The 17,463-nt window shown below is 39.1% G+C and overlaps 1 protein-coding gene across 1 annotated transcript in view; it reads right to left on the reverse strand.

The window, feature by feature from the left end:
- Nucleotides 1-17,463, reverse strand: part of CNTNAP5 (contactin associated protein family member 5) — an 820,239-nt gene that overhangs the window by 623,972 nt on the left and 178,804 nt on the right. The window contains exon 2 of the mRNA XM_034654380.1: nt 11,408-11,512. Within this exon, the coding sequence (XP_034510271.1) occupies nt 11,408-11,512 (105 nt within the window). The remainder of the gene's footprint in view (nt 1-11,407; nt 11,513-17,463) is intronic.

Consider the following 17,463-nt stretch of genomic DNA (forward strand, 5'->3'; position numbering starts at 1 on the left):
AAATAAACCCTATAGGGAATAAGTTTCTTAGGCACGTGCCTTCCCCCAGATTTACTTAAGGCCCTAAAAAGCTGCAAGTACATTGTCACAAATGACTGGGAGGTTAGCTTGAATTACTAGCTGCATCATTAATTATTAAATATTTTGTGCCCGTGTAAACAAAGGTTCAAGATTTTTCAGGAACAAAACTACCTAGAGATGGTAATGAGAAAGGCAGAGACACTGTCCCATAAATATTTAACATTATACAGTATGGGTAAGAGTAATAACAACTTCACAAACTTGCACACAGCACTCAGGAGGGCTTCCTGCACCTCCACGCACAGAGTTGTTATCATCCATTTATAACAGGACCTGTGGCTGGGCAGGGATTTCTGAGGCTTGTGGAGATGTTGGCTGGAAGCCTAGGCATCACCCTTCTGCTGCTGGGCAGGTGTGGTAGGACCCGGGTGTTCCAGGCCAGCCCTGGCTTGGGCTCCCATACTTCTACCTGTGCATTTATTTAGGCATCGAGGAGTCTCTTGGGGAATAAGAAAGTGGGAACCTGATCAAACACCCTGTGGGTTTCAAAACAGGTAAAAACCTGTAGGAAAAACTGAAGTGGCCCCACTGAGGCCAATGTGTAGAGAAGACCAAAGGGGATTATAAGAGGAGAGTCATGAAAGGTAGGGGAGAATCTGGGTCCGATTCAGATCCGGTCCTAATGGAGGCTGCCTCAACAGTAATGTCGGGGCGGCAGTGGCTCTCTGTGTGACTTGGCTTGGGTTCCCCAGAAGTCAATTATGAGGCCTGGATTTGAGCGTTAGTAATTTATTTGGGAATTGACCCCAAGAAGTTGGGTTGAGCAGACGGAACTGAGACAGGGAAGGAAGGAGAGCCAATCCTTGGCCCATCAGCAAGCCAGCCCTCCTGTGAATGGGCTTAATCCCATCAGTGCAGGATGCAGCTTAGGGTTCTATTACCAGAACGTTATCATAAATGTTATCTCATATATATATGTATATATATACACACACACATATATACACACACACACATAAGTGTATATATATATACACAAATATATGTACACACATATATATATACACATATATATGTATACACACACACATGAATGGTATATAAAATATATATAAATGGTATATATAATATATATAGTATATATAACAACTCAGTCAAGTATTGCTTGAAAATCATGGCAGGCAGACAGAGAGCCCTCAGGCAGAGTAGGGAAAGTGTAGTTGTTGGGGTTGAAACTGGTTATGTTAGGGGATATCCTAAGGTATTGTAAGGGTTCCCCTCTGGCCTTCCTTAGCTGATGGATTCATCCCCCAACTGTGGGTGCAGGCTGAGAACTAGAACTGTCTGTCCCCTTCTCTAGAGATTTACCCTTGGCCAAACAGAAGCGTGCTTGCCTAGGAAGCTGCCACTTCCTGGTTCTCATCTCACCCAGTGGCAGACTGCTACAAAGTCCCAAAAGTCAATCCCATTGTCTCAAGACATGGCTGACATTTTTGGTGCAACCTGTGGTCCAGAACATCCTGTTGGCATCAGAAGGAAGCTAGGCCTCAGCTGAGATCACCTTTCTTGCTAGCTTTCCCTTCTGCCTTCCCTCACAACCTGTCTCCAGAAATCACTCCCCACAAATAAATTGAATCAGAAGTCCCATGTCAGCCCAGCTTCCAAGATGTTGTCCTTGTACTGAAAGTGGTGAGGTCCAGGAGATATGGGCTCCAACAGCCCTTGCTATAGCGTTTTTACTTGTTCACACACCTGTGGGCCTGTGTTTATCAGAGAGAGCTGTGTTATTACTCTGAAGGGTTCTAATCCTTATTACTCAGATAGTTCAGCTGTGATGTCCTACAGTGAGTACTTCCTTTGTGAAGAGGGGAGCCGTTAAGGACCTCATTGATCAGAAAAGTATATCAAGCTGCATATTCCACAGTTCAGAAGTTATACAGGAAGTGAGGGAAATCAGCAGGAGGACATCTGGGGCTTGGAAAATTAGGAGGTCAGTCTCAAAGAGGGTATCTAATTTATGCCCCTTGCAGGCCAAGAATTGATTCACATACACATAAAAACACCCAAGTGAGAAGAACTTGATATAAAACCACATATAGCTCTTTAAATTTAAATTAGCTTGACTGAAATTAAACTTTCAGTTCTTAAGTAGCCTTAGCCACATTTCAATAGCATTATGTAGCTAGTGGCTGCCTTATTTGATAGCACAAATAAAGAATATTCCATCCTTGTGGAAATTTCTATTGGCTAGCCCTGCTGTAGAATTTCTCTTATAAAATGGTAGAAGCTGAGTTCTATTCAATTTGTTGGATCAATATAATTTAACTCCTTTTATCGGCTGCTCAGGTGCTGGGGGTGCTTTTAGTGGATTATTTATTCCTCATTTAATGGAGATATAATTATTGAGTTCCATCCATGAGTAAAGCAGTATAAAAGATTGAGGAATAAGATAAGCCACTCTTCCTATTTTTAGGCATATAGAGAAAAATATGACTCTCCCAAGATTTTTGAAGGGAAAATGGAACAGCGGAATTGAAAGTCATTTAAACCTGCAAATCTCATATTGTTGGCATTACCACTTAAAACTTTTCTCTCATGAGCAGCATACTTTTTGCACAGCTCACATACTACGTTTACCTTAGTTTCCTGGGGCAGTTTTGTTTGAAAGACAGTGCCTAGTCTAAGTCTGGTGCTTGAGTTGAAAGAGTCACTTTCGACTCCATGACTTTGGGCAAATAATTTCTCTACTTCAATAAAAATAATATAGTTAAGTGTCCACTCTAGCAAGAATCAAGGATCAAGACATTTGTCTACTCATAGGTTTTATGACTATGCCCCCAAAATGGTTAAATACAAGTATGTTTAATTGTTACTTCAAAAGCCTCATTTTAGGTTCTAAAAATTAACTCTGGCATCAGTTCAACCCATTAGGAAGTTACTCCTTTGACTGGAAGATGTGCAGTATAACCCATCAAAATGGTAGGAGACACGGCTCGAGAGAGAGAGAGAGAGAGAGAGAGAAGAAGAAGAAGAAGGAGAAACATAGTTAATTCTCTTACTCCATACCAGATAATTAGTCTAAAGCCAGTCAAGGTAATTCCACCACCTTTGACTGTGATTGGGTCCAGAAGTGGACATATGCCCAAATTATGGCTAAATGAACAGAGAAAAGCTGCTGGTGATGGAAAGCTGAGTGGTTGGGTAGGCTTGGGTCCTGGAAGTATCTCACAGCTCTACGCCATGGTTCTCAAACCTGAGCACATCAGAATCAGTCGAGGGACATGGAAAAACAGAGGTTCTTAGGTCCCACTGCCAGAATTCCTGGTCCACCAGGTCTGGGATAAGTCCAGACAATCTACATTTTTGTTAACAAGTTCTGAGGTGATATTCAGCATGCTGCTGTTCTGAAGAATTGAATTTGATGGCTTACAAGCAAGCACTAGGAGTCCAGGCTTTCTGTTTCCCAGAATGCTGTTGAGTCTGGCCTGAGATGTCGGGTGGGCATATTAGCTAGAGGAGGATATGGACTCTGAAGATGGCATTGTTGAAATGAATCTACCAGCTCTGGAGCCTGTGCTCACTGAGGGTGGGGTAGAGTAATATATTTTATTTTTATTCCTTTAAAAAAAAGTAGAATAAAACACAGATACAGAAAACCTCACAAACCCAATACTTAGCTTAATAATCTATTCCAGGGTGAACCCCCTTGCAACTGCCATGCTGTTCAAGAAACAGAAGTATGGATACCACTCAATCTCCATGCACCTAGCTTCAATCATTTAATATTTTTTCAAGCTACTGAGTTCTTTTTTTTTTTTCAAGCTAGTGAGATTTCTGTTATTTGCATACAAATTTATCCTAACAGAACTATCTCAGGGATAATACTGATTGTTCTGAATATTTTTGTGGAAGGGATTGATTAGAAGCAAGTCCTTAGCAAAACAAATGACATAGAATCTCTTATAAAATCTGGATTTTTATTAAACATGTACATTGATTAGCAAAATGAAGTCCAAACACATGTAAGAGATTGCATAGACAAATCTAAAAGAAGTGCAGTTTGAGACACTTGAAAGGGGCCCCCAGGGAAGGGACCACCACCGGATATGTAGCATCCAAACTGGAATCCTGGAGAACGATGAACTGCTTGTTTATATGAACTCCTGTTTTCTGGTTTCTTGAAGTCGGTTATATGTTACCATTTTCACTCCATATGGTGGATTCAATAATCCTTAGCTCATTTTTTTAATGGCATTTCCACAAAGACTTTTTCTTTGGAGATTTTATTTATTTGTCAAAGAGGGGGAGAGAGAGAGAGCGCACATGCAGGAGGAGGGGCAGAGGGAGAAGCAGGCTCCCCACTAAGCAAGGAGCCCGATGTGGGACTCAATCCCAGGACCCTGGGATCATGACCTGAGCTGAAGGCAGACACTTAACCAACTGAGCCACCCAGGCGTTTCATTTCCACAATGTCTAAAGTGAAAGGTTTCTAGATAGATTTTAAACAAAGGAATTGAGTAGACCCTACCTAACTACTTCAGGTTAGACAAAGTGAAAGTATCCACCATACAATATGCTATTCAAATACAACTTATTTCCACCTGGGTGTGACCTTCATTGCAAATACAGTGGTAAACTGTCAATCACTAGACAAATATATGTCATTAATTACCCTGTCCTTAGTTGCATTACTATACTTTTAAGTTACAATGCTTTAAGTTAAATGCGGTGAACTGGCAAACTGAAGATCTTGTCTCTTTGCGAAGTGTTAGTGGTATCAGATAGGTGATTGCTTGAGCTAGCATTTTACAGAGTGCTACTTAGAAATAATCTCAGCTTGGCATTTCAAAGGAAGTGACCGGTTATCAGAAGAAAAAGTAGAGTCAATTACATGGGTTTATCTATCACTCCCATTTTGTCAAATGTTGATGTTTAGAAGCTCTGGAGAATTATATTATTATGAGCAAAATATATTATCATGATTCCTCCTTCCCCCCTTAATGTCACTGGGTTTTGCAGTTATCCTGGCTGAATAGAGAGAGGGTCATCACATTGGATCTGTCTACATTGAGACTGGGTCCCAAGGCTCCTATTAAATAGCAGAAGATTTCTATTCTGTGTCTCTCAATGATCTATTGCCATCCTAGTCAGAGAAGAGGCCTAGGGCATTGTTTAAATATCTAGGTCAAGGTTAGTTTTGCCCACAGGCCTATTAGGCTGTAGTATGATTTCAGGGGCATGGAGGAGGCACAGGTGTCCATACCTCTCTTTCTCCCTTGATGCCTGAAAATCCAGGCTTTGTGGTTAAAATACTTGGCAATGCCATTTGAAATGCCAAAATGACCTGAGAGCAGTTACTATTATGCCAACCTCACCTTTACTCAGATTAAGATCTCAGATCATCATGAATAAAGATATTAGTTAACTTGGGGTGGACAGAATTAGATTCAATTCCAAATAATTGGCTGTGTCCTTAGGTCAGTGACTTGACCTCTCTGAGTTTATTTCCTCATCCTTAAAAATTGAATGATACCAACTCAGAGTACTGATGTAACGACACAAATAGAGCTTAAGTTTCTACTTCTTGGTTTCGAGCATGGTTTCTTATTCATAATAACTTAGATTCTGATTTCCTCCCATCCCCCTGGCACCCACCTCTGAGATCCAAAGCTGAAAAAGGCACAGAAGTTTAGAATTGAAAAGCAGAAAATTGGACTGTGTAAATGCCACTGTGGCTAAAGCACTGGTTCTGATCAGAAATTTGGGGGGCAGAGGCTGAGATTCTGCATTTCTAACAAGCTCCCAGGTGATGCCTGAAGATCCACACAGAGTCCGCACTTCGAGTATTGAGGAGAGAGTAAGGTCACAAAGGAAAGCTCAGAACTTGACACTGGTCATGCTGGGGGGTGGGGGGCAGTGAGGGCAGGATAAAAGAAAGGAAAAGAGCTGAAAAGAAGGAAAGAACCCTTCAAATGGAGAAGAGGAAATGGGGTGACAGAATTCTGCACGTCTCACTGTCTTTTTAAACAGATTAGATGATATCCATATCACATCTGGCTCGATCAATTCAGATGGGAGACTGGAGCTGTCATTTGCACGCAGGCATCATGGTGCTGCCTGTGAAATTGGATCCTCAGGATTGTCACCTCGCTATCTGGAACAAGTCCCCAGATAGCCGATATCACCGTAATTGAGAGAACCCTGACGTCTGAATTTCTCTGAATCCACTTCTCCTTACAGAAGGACCGGTGACACCAAACTGAAAACCAACTTCCAAAAACCTTCAGGGGTCCTTAGCTTTTTGCAACCAGTACTGCCCAAGGAGAAAATAAAAAATGTGCATGGAATCTGTGCCAGATGGGGGCAAAGGTTTTGAGCCTCTTCACTGGTCCACGAGCCCAGGAAGCTAAAAAGGCCTTGACATAAAAAATCAGATTCTCCATGGCAACAAAATTGTCATGCCAGAAACATACAAGCTCACCTTACACAGGCAAGCATCTCAAATATACACCAAGTGAGGAAGAGAGATTAAAATTTCAAGGAACAAATGGTAAAGGTAATTGTCTGCAAAACTGTGTCTGGGGGGAAAGAGGGATGGGGAAAGAAAAATACAAACCTCTCCTCTCATGGGGCCGGAGAGGTCTGTTCTTATTTGCCTTTTAATCATATAAAGCAACTTAAAACCTTCCCCTCACTTTGGATCAGGTCTAACCCACAGTTCCGTGGCATCACGCTGTGTCACCAACTCTGCACGTCCTGCTGACAGTAAGTGCTTCTCAGAGCCCAGCTGACTGTAAAGCCCAGATCAAAAGCTTTCTTGCCACAAAACAAATCACATTTGACAAAGATCCCTCCTAAGCCACAATTAAATAGGTTGACTTGGTAACCTAAGTTAATAGAGATCTGACCCCCACTTTAATGTATTTTGTTGTGTGTGTGTGTGTGTGTGTGTGTGTTTAAGTAATTAGTTCTCTTTTTTGCTTTTTATTTCTTTGTGTGTGGATGAGAAAGGGCTGAAGGATGTGTGGAGGGAGAGAACAAAAGTTCTATTTGGCAAATCCCTTCCCTAGATGAGATAGCAGTGTGAACACTATTGCAGTGGGCACGAACCACCCAATCTCCCTCCCGGTTTGGTGTGTTGCCCAGACTTTGGCTCCTACAGCAGTACCTCAGGGCAAAGGCTATTTCCAAGGGTGTGTTCTTTTTCTCAGAAAGATTACTTCGTCACTGACAGAACTCCAGACCTTGCTTCACTAGGGGTCTGAGTGTGTTCATCAACACACCTTTCCTACAGTCTTCTCTTCAGCTTTTGAATTGATCCCTGCTTCTGACAGGGCAAGCTCAGCAGCAGGGCAGCCCTTCCTCCTGTGTAGGTCAGAGATGTGCATGCTTGAGCTCTGAGCACACTCGAGAGGGAAAGTGGTCCTTCATTACCACGTTCAATGTATGCAAAAGGTGGAGATGGTTGCCAGGAGTCAGCAGTGTTAAATGGTTCCTCTTTGGGAAATTGCTCAACAGTGACTAGCTGCAAGGATGCCATTGAGCACAATCCATATGAGGGAGACATAGTTACATGGGAGTCAAGATTTTTACCACTGGGGGGCGCCTGGGTGGCGCAGTAGTTAAGCGTCTGCCTTCAACTCAGGTCATGATCTCCGGCTCCTGGGATCGAACCCTGTGTCTGGCTCTCTGCTCAACGGAGAGCCTGCTTCTACCTCTCCCTTTGCCCACCCCCAGACTCATGCTCTCTCTCTCTCAAATAAATAAAATCTTTAAAAAAAATGAATGAATGAATAAATAAATAAATTAATTAATAAAACACTATATGGAGAATTCAAATTAAAACCAAGATGTTCTTTGAAATCTCCATGTGTATCTGAAAGTATCCTAAGTTTCAAGCCATGCAGAACAGTTTGCATTTCTGGGTATATTTGATGTTTTTCCTCTTTTAAAATAAAAGGGAAGTTTTAGAGAAAGATATGTAGAAAGGAGTGTTCATTAGACAGAGATATATAACACTTCTAGGCTGTTTCAGTGGGCAGACAGCATATAAGTCTATTTTTAGCAGGAGAAAAAAGTCATTACTATACTGACATTTCCAATCTAAATAAAAATTATAGTTTTCTCAACTTTTAAATTCCTATATTTAGAAAAATTGTATGACAAAAATCTATTCTTAATAACATGAACATAACTTATGTTTTATTATAACATATGCTATATATTTATATATTCTGTGTAAGTATTATATGGAGGTGCATATGTACATATATATGACTATATGTATGTATACGTGTATATGTATATCTATATATATCCTAATATATGGGTGTGTGTGTGTATCTCTTTCTCCCTCCCTCTCTGTATATATCTATCTCCAACCCTGTATATATCCACCTCTTTCTCTATATATGACTCTGTGTGTGTATATATATATATAACTATATGCATATATATTGGTTTTCTCTCTATCCTACTATATATATGTATATATACACACACATATATTATTTATATTGCATATATAAAGATGATAGTATCAATATTATCACTAACAACAAATGTTAGCTTATATGCTAATTTACATTATCCATGTAAACTCTTTATGAATAGGATTTGTGTCTATTTTTACCAATTATGTGCCAGAATTCTAACAGAGTGCCTAGCACACGGTAGGCACTTCTATTAATATTAATAAATATTAATAGAAGAATTTGTTATTTATGAATTCATTCAACCTAGCAGTTTGGTATTCTTGTTGCATTTTAGAATCACCTGGAAAGCTTGTATTTGTTTGCTTCATCAATATCTACCCTTGGGCCCCATTTCAGACAATTAATTCAGAATATCTGAGGTACGAGCTCAGGCAGTGTTACTTATAAAGCTATCCAGGTGATTCAAATGTACAGCTCTTGGATGAGAACCAGTGATCGANGGGGGGGGGGGGGGGGGGGGGGAAGGGGAGGCTGCCAGCCCTGGCAATAGTGCTAGAGATGAGTTCTAGACCAATGTATCTCAGCTTTCTGAGACTGCATCTTTTGCATGGCCTTCCTGACTGGGACTCTAGTTGGGAGAAGGAAGAGAGCTCAATATCCTCTCTGCACACACTCATGCTGTCCTTGGGCTCAGGCACACAGATTCGCTAGTGAGCAGGATAATTATAATAAATTGGAGCAGAGACATCTGTGCTCTGTCAATATCTGTCCACTAGGGGACGAGCTGGCATATGATCAGACTCACAGATGCCCCAGAAACTGACCAGGTGCTACTAGGCAGTATTGACTTTCTGCCTAGTTGGATGAGATTGGGACAAACTCTGGCCTGGGTGCCCCATTGGAGGCCCATATTAAAATCTTCCAGATCATGTTTCTTCCTGAAATGACAAATGGACCTCCCTGCTCCGGTCCAGCGCTCTACCCTGCAGTGAGAAGTACCTTTTGAATGTGAAAGTTTTCCTCAGTCTGCACATAATATGTCAAGGCAGGCATTACTGCTCCACTTTACAGATAAAGAACTGAGGTCAGGAGTAGATAGGTGACTTGTAGACGATCACAGAGCTTGCAAGTAAATTCCAGAGGCAGCATTCGAACTCTGGCCAATTTGTTTCCAATTCTCTTTCTAATATAGCCCTTTTAAACCTATGTTGATGAACCAATTTGTTCACGGGGTGGTTAGGAGCAAAACTTGGGTTTTTAATGACTTGGATTTGAATCAAAGCATTTCCCCTTCCTACCTGTGATTTTAAGCGTGTTACACAACTTTTCTGAGACTTAGGAACCGTATCTTTTAATGTCAGGTAATACCACTCATAGCATTTTTCTGAAGAAAAAACACCTTAATATAGGTGAAATGCTTTATAAAATTCTTGGCATAGGGTATTCAGCAAAAAGGTAGTGTTAGTACACAACTGTTATTAATATTTTCCTGCCGGATTTTTGGTTGGTTATTCCTCTTCCTTTAGGATAGCATTCTTTTTAAAAAATTATTTATTTTATTTTTTTATTTCTATTCAATTTAATTAACATATGGTAAATTATTAGTTTCAGGGGTAGAATTTGGTGATTCATTAGTTGCGTATAACACCCAGTGCTCATTACAGCATGTGCCCTCCTTAATGCCCTTCAACCAGTTACCCCATCCCCCACCCACCTCCCTTCCAGAAACCCTCAGTTTGTTTCCTTAGTTAAGAGTCTCTTATAGCATTCTTAAACTCCTTTCTTAACAAAGCCATACAACTTGCTAACTTAAATTATTGATCCCATTATAACAGAATACCTGTGAAATGTAGTGTAAAACAAATATCAAATATACAAACAAAAATTACAAATCACTATCATGATTAATGAAAATTCAAAATTATAAATTAAAATGTCAAAAAGTTAATAAAATGCCAACAAGTTAAATCATTCTGCACTTTATATCCATAACACAACAACCAATTATAACTTATTCCAGAATGCAAAGATGGGCCAATATTGGAAAACTTACTAATATGATGGGCCTCATATTATCAATGAGGAGACATAGTCAGGAATAATTAATATGAACTCTAACAGATCTTGAAGTTGCATACGCATTTTTTCCCTCAACTTGAAGAAGAGTTTATAATGTTCACTAGATATAAAAATATACAAATATAATCAGATATTTATAATCTTTAAAAAGTAAAAAAAATAAATTTAAAAACCTTCAAAAATTAAAAAGTTCAATTATACAACTATATATATGTATACATACATATGTATATCATAAAAGTCAATCAAATCTGACTAAAAATATATCTGTCTAGATACACAATGCTATATTTGTTAGAGACATTTCACATAAGAGATTAGTTAAGAGTTGACTGCTCTTACTTCCATCATATGTTGTAAAGATACACACCCAGCATTTAGTCACAGCTATCTCTAGCTGGTAGGCTTACACATTATTTGCATTTTCTTACTTTTACTTAGTAGTACTATATATTTTTAAAATTAGGAACATTTATTTTATTGTAAAACTTGAAGTTATTGAAGGCAATATACTGGTAGATTTAATTCGTGTTCATTATAAACATGCTACAGTAATAAGATTTTGGTAGCTATTTATGTTAGGTACATGAAATATAAAAAGAAAGCAATTAAAAAAAACTAAATTTCACAAAGGCCTCTCATAATAATCAGAGAAGAATAGTGAGGGTTGGGGAGATAAGAACCAGCATACTTTGATATCAGTTATGCACAGGGAAACATGGTTTAATTCCATTTTAACCCTCTCCTCCCATTCTTTTTCTGAACAGTGCTCTTGGACATGACCCCAGGGAATGGAAGTGCTCTCTTTCTTACATTTCCCCACACGGGGCTTATTCAGCACTGGCTTCTAGACTTTCAGTCACCTTACTCACCAACTCTTCGGTTGAGTTGAGCGGGGCTGTGAGTACCGGTGAGGTCTGAGGAACTGGAAAACGCCCCTGGAGCGAGCAGGGATGCTAACGGCTCATCACAGTTGTCTGTAACGATAAGAGAGAAAGAAAGCAAATTCTATTAGCAAGAGGTGGCCCATAAAGAGAGGAATCACGGCATTGGCCAACATCATTTACGAACCACTGCTCTGAACAAGGCCAGTACCACTCGTTTCCATGTGCTCTTTCATTTACTCCACAGCCCTGAAAGACAGGTATAAATTTCTTTCACAGTTGGAGACACTGACTTTTAGAGATGTTTGTCCAAGGTCACAACACTAGAAAATGGTGTGGCCAGAAATCTCACTGATTTGTCTAACTATCATCTGCTCCTTTAATCGATCACCTGAACAAAGCCTCCAGTTATGGCTACTGAGCTTAGAAGGAAGGACACTGTGGAAGGGAGGATACAATTGTTTACCTGCTCTCCCATCTTCAGTACCTGAGGACTCCTGCCATAGGTGTATCTAGATGGAGAGAATGATTTAGAATGTCTCACTTCTAGTTGTGTGAAAATCTTTGGAATATGAAAGACTAATTCTAATTCTTGATTTCTATTCCACAGAGTAAAGGAGAATACTCCCTGATATTGTACATCTTGAATCTGATCTTTACTTCAGGAGGAGCCCTTCCAGCCTTCCCTAATGTAACAGGTAGGCTTTCTAAGGTTTCTTTGATGCTGTCCAAATGTGGAACAGTGTGGGGTCAGGGGGAGAGATGTGGTCTTGGAAACATAAACCTGTTCCTCCAGATTGGTCATGTAATCTCATGCAGAGGACCCCGCTCTTCACAGAGCAAGCTGGTCATCTAAATGTCCTGTAATCATTCATTTATTTGTTTGCATATGACACACTCTTTGTGGGACTTTAGCAAATCTGATTTGTACTAAGACTTCAATAAAGGTTTATTGAAAGAAATGGATGGTGATGGAAGAAAAGGAGGAAGGGAGAAAGGAAGGAGTTAGTTCACACAACAGTACAAACATGTTTTTCCTATTTTTCCATTCTGTACACAACTGACTTTCAGGACATGGCAAAATGTGTCATTAAATCTAGACATATCTCATTCAAACATGATTTTATGTCATTCAGTTCGAAGGTAAACTTCATGTATTAAAGGCTCTCAGGAAAGGAGACTCTGATTTTTTTTTTAATGTACATTGGATAGGAGGCTGTTTGTTTATCTAGAAAATTTTTAGAGAGGACTATTTCATCTAACTCCAGGAAAATTAATGAGAAACATAAGGATTAAATTTTTGTTTGTTAAATGTGTTAAAAAATCAACTGGCAAAGTGTATTTTGAGTTTTTCCCCAAACACAAATGTTTGAAAAATATTTTGAGGTATTTGACAAACACAAAACAGAGCCAGATCCTCACTAAGGAGGAATGACATAAAAATCACAGCAAGGACACTTCTGCAGTTATGGTCATTCTGTGAATAGAAAGCAGAGCTCAGGCCGCTTTATTCCAGGCATAAGATGCAGGTGAGGGGAGGTGTATACACACTTACAGTGCATTTATTTGGAAACGCACATTGGTTACACTATATATTAGCAAACAATTTGGATGTGATGCAAATCTTACATTTGCTTATACCTATCTCATCATCAGGAAACATAAGGTAAATACAGAAAACTGAATTCAATGGACCTGAGCCCCACGGAAATACAATATACCCGTACACGTGCCCACAAACACCATACAACATCAGACTTCGCAGCTATGCTATGAGCCACACCTGTCTGCATCTGTAGTTAAACCATCCTTCAATTCCAGGTAGCACTCCTTGCACTCACAACCCTTCTGACACCCACTTCCACAAGCAAATTGAAAATTTTTAAAAATGCCGTGTTTATACATTTAGACATTTACTTACATATTCCTTAAACGTATAGCATGTATAATGCCATGTTACCATTTTTATTAGGTCCTTAGGATTTTTTTAATATGTTGCCAATGACATATTTGAGCTTTGTGCCCCAACCTTATGTTTCCCCTAAAGCAGGAATAGAAGTAACTTAATTGTTTCAATTTAATTCAGTCCAAAAAATATTTACAAGGACATAGTTTATGCTTGACCTTGGATAAGCACTGGGGATACAGTTGAGTAAAATTGAATTTTAAATTTGAAATTTAAATTGAATTTAAATTTTAAATTTTAAATTGAATTGAGAAATAGAATGAATGAATAAATAAATATTTATTTATTTATTTATTATGATGAGAAAGTTTAGGAGAATTTCACCAAGGTTACACCCAAGCCAATAAAATGGGGACCCAACTATATAGACATCCAGACAAGTAATCTGCTCCACCTCGTCCAGCCCTATGCAGTCTCCCCTTTCACAAATTGCTGGCCTCAGGGAAAGGTTAGTTTCCAAAGCCTCTTGGCCTCTTGACCCCAACTGCCATTTTCCCCACTGGCCATTTCCTCTTCTGAATAGTACCCTCCTTGTATCTCAGTTTGTGGGGTCAGTGTTTCCACTTTGAAAATTGGCAAACCCATTGTAAACAATCTGTGCTAAAGGGAAGGTCCAGAGGCAATTGTTCAGGACTCTTCTCATCACAGACCCTGTGCATTGCAAGAGTGGCTTTTACAGAACATGGCTGAAGTTTTGTTGTATTCCTAAAAGTGAAAATAATGGGAAATTTTCAAATCGAAAAGGAAGAAAGACCTCTCCTCCCCAGCCAGTACATAGCTCCCTTTGCCTTCTTTATGTCACTTAAATTGAGAATAGATCAGGCCTCTAATCAAATTAACCCTGGTCATTGGGAATTAAGGATTTGCCCATATAACCATTCTAAGTCTAAAAGTGTATTATTTTTAGGCATGTATCTTATTCTGAAAGCAGAAGAGAAATGATCTAGCATAAATGAGGTCAGTTTATACATGTTTTAATCATGATTTGGGACAGTCGGGGATAGTGGAAATTATCAGGAAGGCTAGAGCTAAGAGCTTGTCCTTCTAGATTGGTTTCTTCTCTTGCCTTGGCAACTCCAGTTAATACATTCAAATGTACTAAGCAGTATCTCCTTTGTCTGCAAAATGAAGAGAGTCATCTCTGACATATCCAGCCACAGAATCATCTTACAAAAGAACGAGAAGATATGGGAAAATATGGGAGAAAGCCCCCTTTAAAGGATAAAGCACAGAATGAAACCAGGAAGCACTATTGTCTGTAATATTTGCAGTAATCAAGAACAACAATTTCAACAATTTTATTTCTGAGATCTTGTCTATATGTCATAATACCTGCTCAATAATTGATGTCACTGATAGCTTTTTTGCACTAAAGGGCCAGATGAGAAGGAGAATATGAAATGGAGGGGAAGTGAGGGGGTGAAGAATCACTGGAGAGTGAGAACAATATTGCACGGGGCAGTCCTCCCCCTCTGTGGATCAGCAGCCTTGCAGAGACTGGGCCAACATCACACCAAACACATGGCTGGGAAGGAAAGAAACAAAGCACCATCTGCTTTACCATTCCTGCAGGCTTTAAATAAGCAAACCCGTGTTGTCATTACATTTTAGGCACCACTCACATCTCTGCCTTCTGACAGTGTGTCTGCACAATGCTAAATCCATCAGTCAGTTCCTCCAAAAGTGTGGCGGATGTTTATCTGTATTTACATGAGGAGAGAGGAGAGGATGAAGAAACTCAGATGGGCAGAGAGATGTTTGAAATTTAGGGAAAACATACCAAGGGAGTAAAGTCAAGCTTTCAAGAGGACACACAACCTGAGATAGACCTTCATAATTTTACTAGAATATCATTTTCCACACTTGATGGATACATTGGCATAGAAGAATATTTTCAAAGCACACTCTTAAAAATCCCATGGATGGTGCTTGTCTTTAAAGGACTTTTTACAGGGGTGCCTGGATGGCTCAGTTGGTTGAGTGTCAGAGTCTTAGTTTTGGCTCAGGTCGTAATCTCAGGGTCCTGGGATCGAGACCCATGTCAGAGTCCACGCTCAGCAATGAGTCTGCTTGAGTTTTTCTCTCCCTCTCCCTCTGCCCCTTCCACTCTTGCTCCCATGCTCTCTCTCTCAAATAAATAAATAAATCTTTAAAAAATTTTTAAAAATTTGCAAAAAGGAGATAAAGTTAAAAGGCTATTATTAAAAATGCAAACCCTTACTCATGTGTGATTTATTAATTCTCCAATTTTCTCAGCAAATAACTTCATTGCCATCCTTATCTTTTTCCTTTATAACATAAAGGCCACTTCCTACTCTACCCCATGCCCAGGCATATAAAAATCCATGCCTGTGGGTATGATGGAAAGTAACTCAGCTCTTTCCAATCAGTAATTGCTGAACAACCCCATTCTTATTTTCAAATGATTTAGCCCTACATTCATAGACTAAGAGGATACCAAAACCCAAGGAACCTCTAAAGTGGTGAAATTCAAGCCCTTAACTTTACAAATGAGGACGTCAAGGTTTAGGGAGAAGACGAGTCTGCTCAGGATTATTCAGTTCACTGATGGACTAGCCTGGACCATTGCTCAGATTTCCTTACCCCTAGATGGTGACCATGAGCTCAGATTACCTGTGACATCTGCATAAGTCTGTTAATCATTATTATATTAATCATTATTATATTATTTTTCATAACTTTCGTTTTAACGTATAACTTTCTTTGTTCAAAAGGAAGGGCAGAGTTGCATCTCCTGGATAACAGAAAAAACAATAAAGAATAGCCTAGGATTTTCAAAAGAATTTGAATGTCTTCTCTATTTTTCCTTGACTCCTTAGTTCTTTCTTCAAAATCAAAAAGAAAAGAAAACAATAAAGGAAGGTTTAAAAAAAAAGAAGAGAGAAAAGTGACTTGTTTCCTTATGAATATTTGTGTGGCTCCTCAAGTCAAGCATTTTATTTGATATTTTCAGACTGAAGAAGTGGGGATTATTTTTTCCTTAATATGTATGTACAGTTACATACTAAAGGTCTTCTATCACATTAATTAAAAGGTAAAGGCACAAAAGAGAATTCTGTAAATATGATATTTACACAGCTTTGTAGAAATTATCATTGACTCTTTAAGATGATTCTACTTTAAGTAACATTTTTTTGTTGCCAACATATATTTTTATTCATTATTATTAAAATACCAATAGAGTAACAGATGGCCCCAAAGTTAAATTGTGAGTATCGTCTTGATTACCACAGTAAATTGTCTGTATATGGGGATTTGGAGCTTAAAAGATTCACTTGTATTTATAGGTGAGATAAAATTCCTCTTAGCATTGCACACTTAATGGCCTACTTTGTTTAAAAGACATAAAGCGTGCATTTTGTGTAGTGCCTACAACGGTGCTTAGAAGTGACAACTCATGCTTTTAGCTTCATTTATTTTTCCCCTTGTTACCTATAATTTCACTTAGTAAACAGCAAAAATAAATACTCTAATATTACTCTTGAATCTGAGACCCCCATCCCCATTTTCCACCATGAAATCCTAAAAGATAAATTATTTCATAATGAACAGAACAAGAAACATGGCTCTCTAAAATGAGTCATGAAAAGAAGGCTAAACCTTCTCTGTCCTGACATCCATCTCCAACTAATGCAGCCTCTGCCTTTTGACTACCTGAGTACACATAATTGTGCTCTTTGTTGTAGGAAGACAAAATTAAAGCCAAAGGCACAGACACTGAGCTCAAGAAACCAAGCATCTACTTTGGGTTGAAAGATAATACATATATTTTTTTAAGAAGCTCCTTATGTTTATGAACAATTCCATGCAAAAGACCTTTGGCTTGGGATCCAGGAATCCTGGGCACTCCTTTACCTTCACTGTAAACATGCTCTCATTTTACCATTCTGTATTTCAGATTCCTCCACCGACAATTGCAGGGGTTATTGCTCATTTCTTCAATCAACAAACCCTAACTGAGCACATTCTAGACGTCTGAGTGTGTCTGTCAGGACTCAAAGGTAGTAAAGGCAATTGTAGCAAATTCCTCAAACATGGAGGAGATGGGCACTCCTCT

Source organism: Ailuropoda melanoleuca, chromosome 2, assembly GCF_002007445.2.
Source record: "Ailuropoda melanoleuca isolate Jingjing chromosome 2, ASM200744v2, whole genome shotgun sequence".
In the NCBI taxonomy this organism is placed as follows: domain Eukaryota; kingdom Metazoa; phylum Chordata; class Mammalia; order Carnivora; family Ursidae; genus Ailuropoda; species Ailuropoda melanoleuca.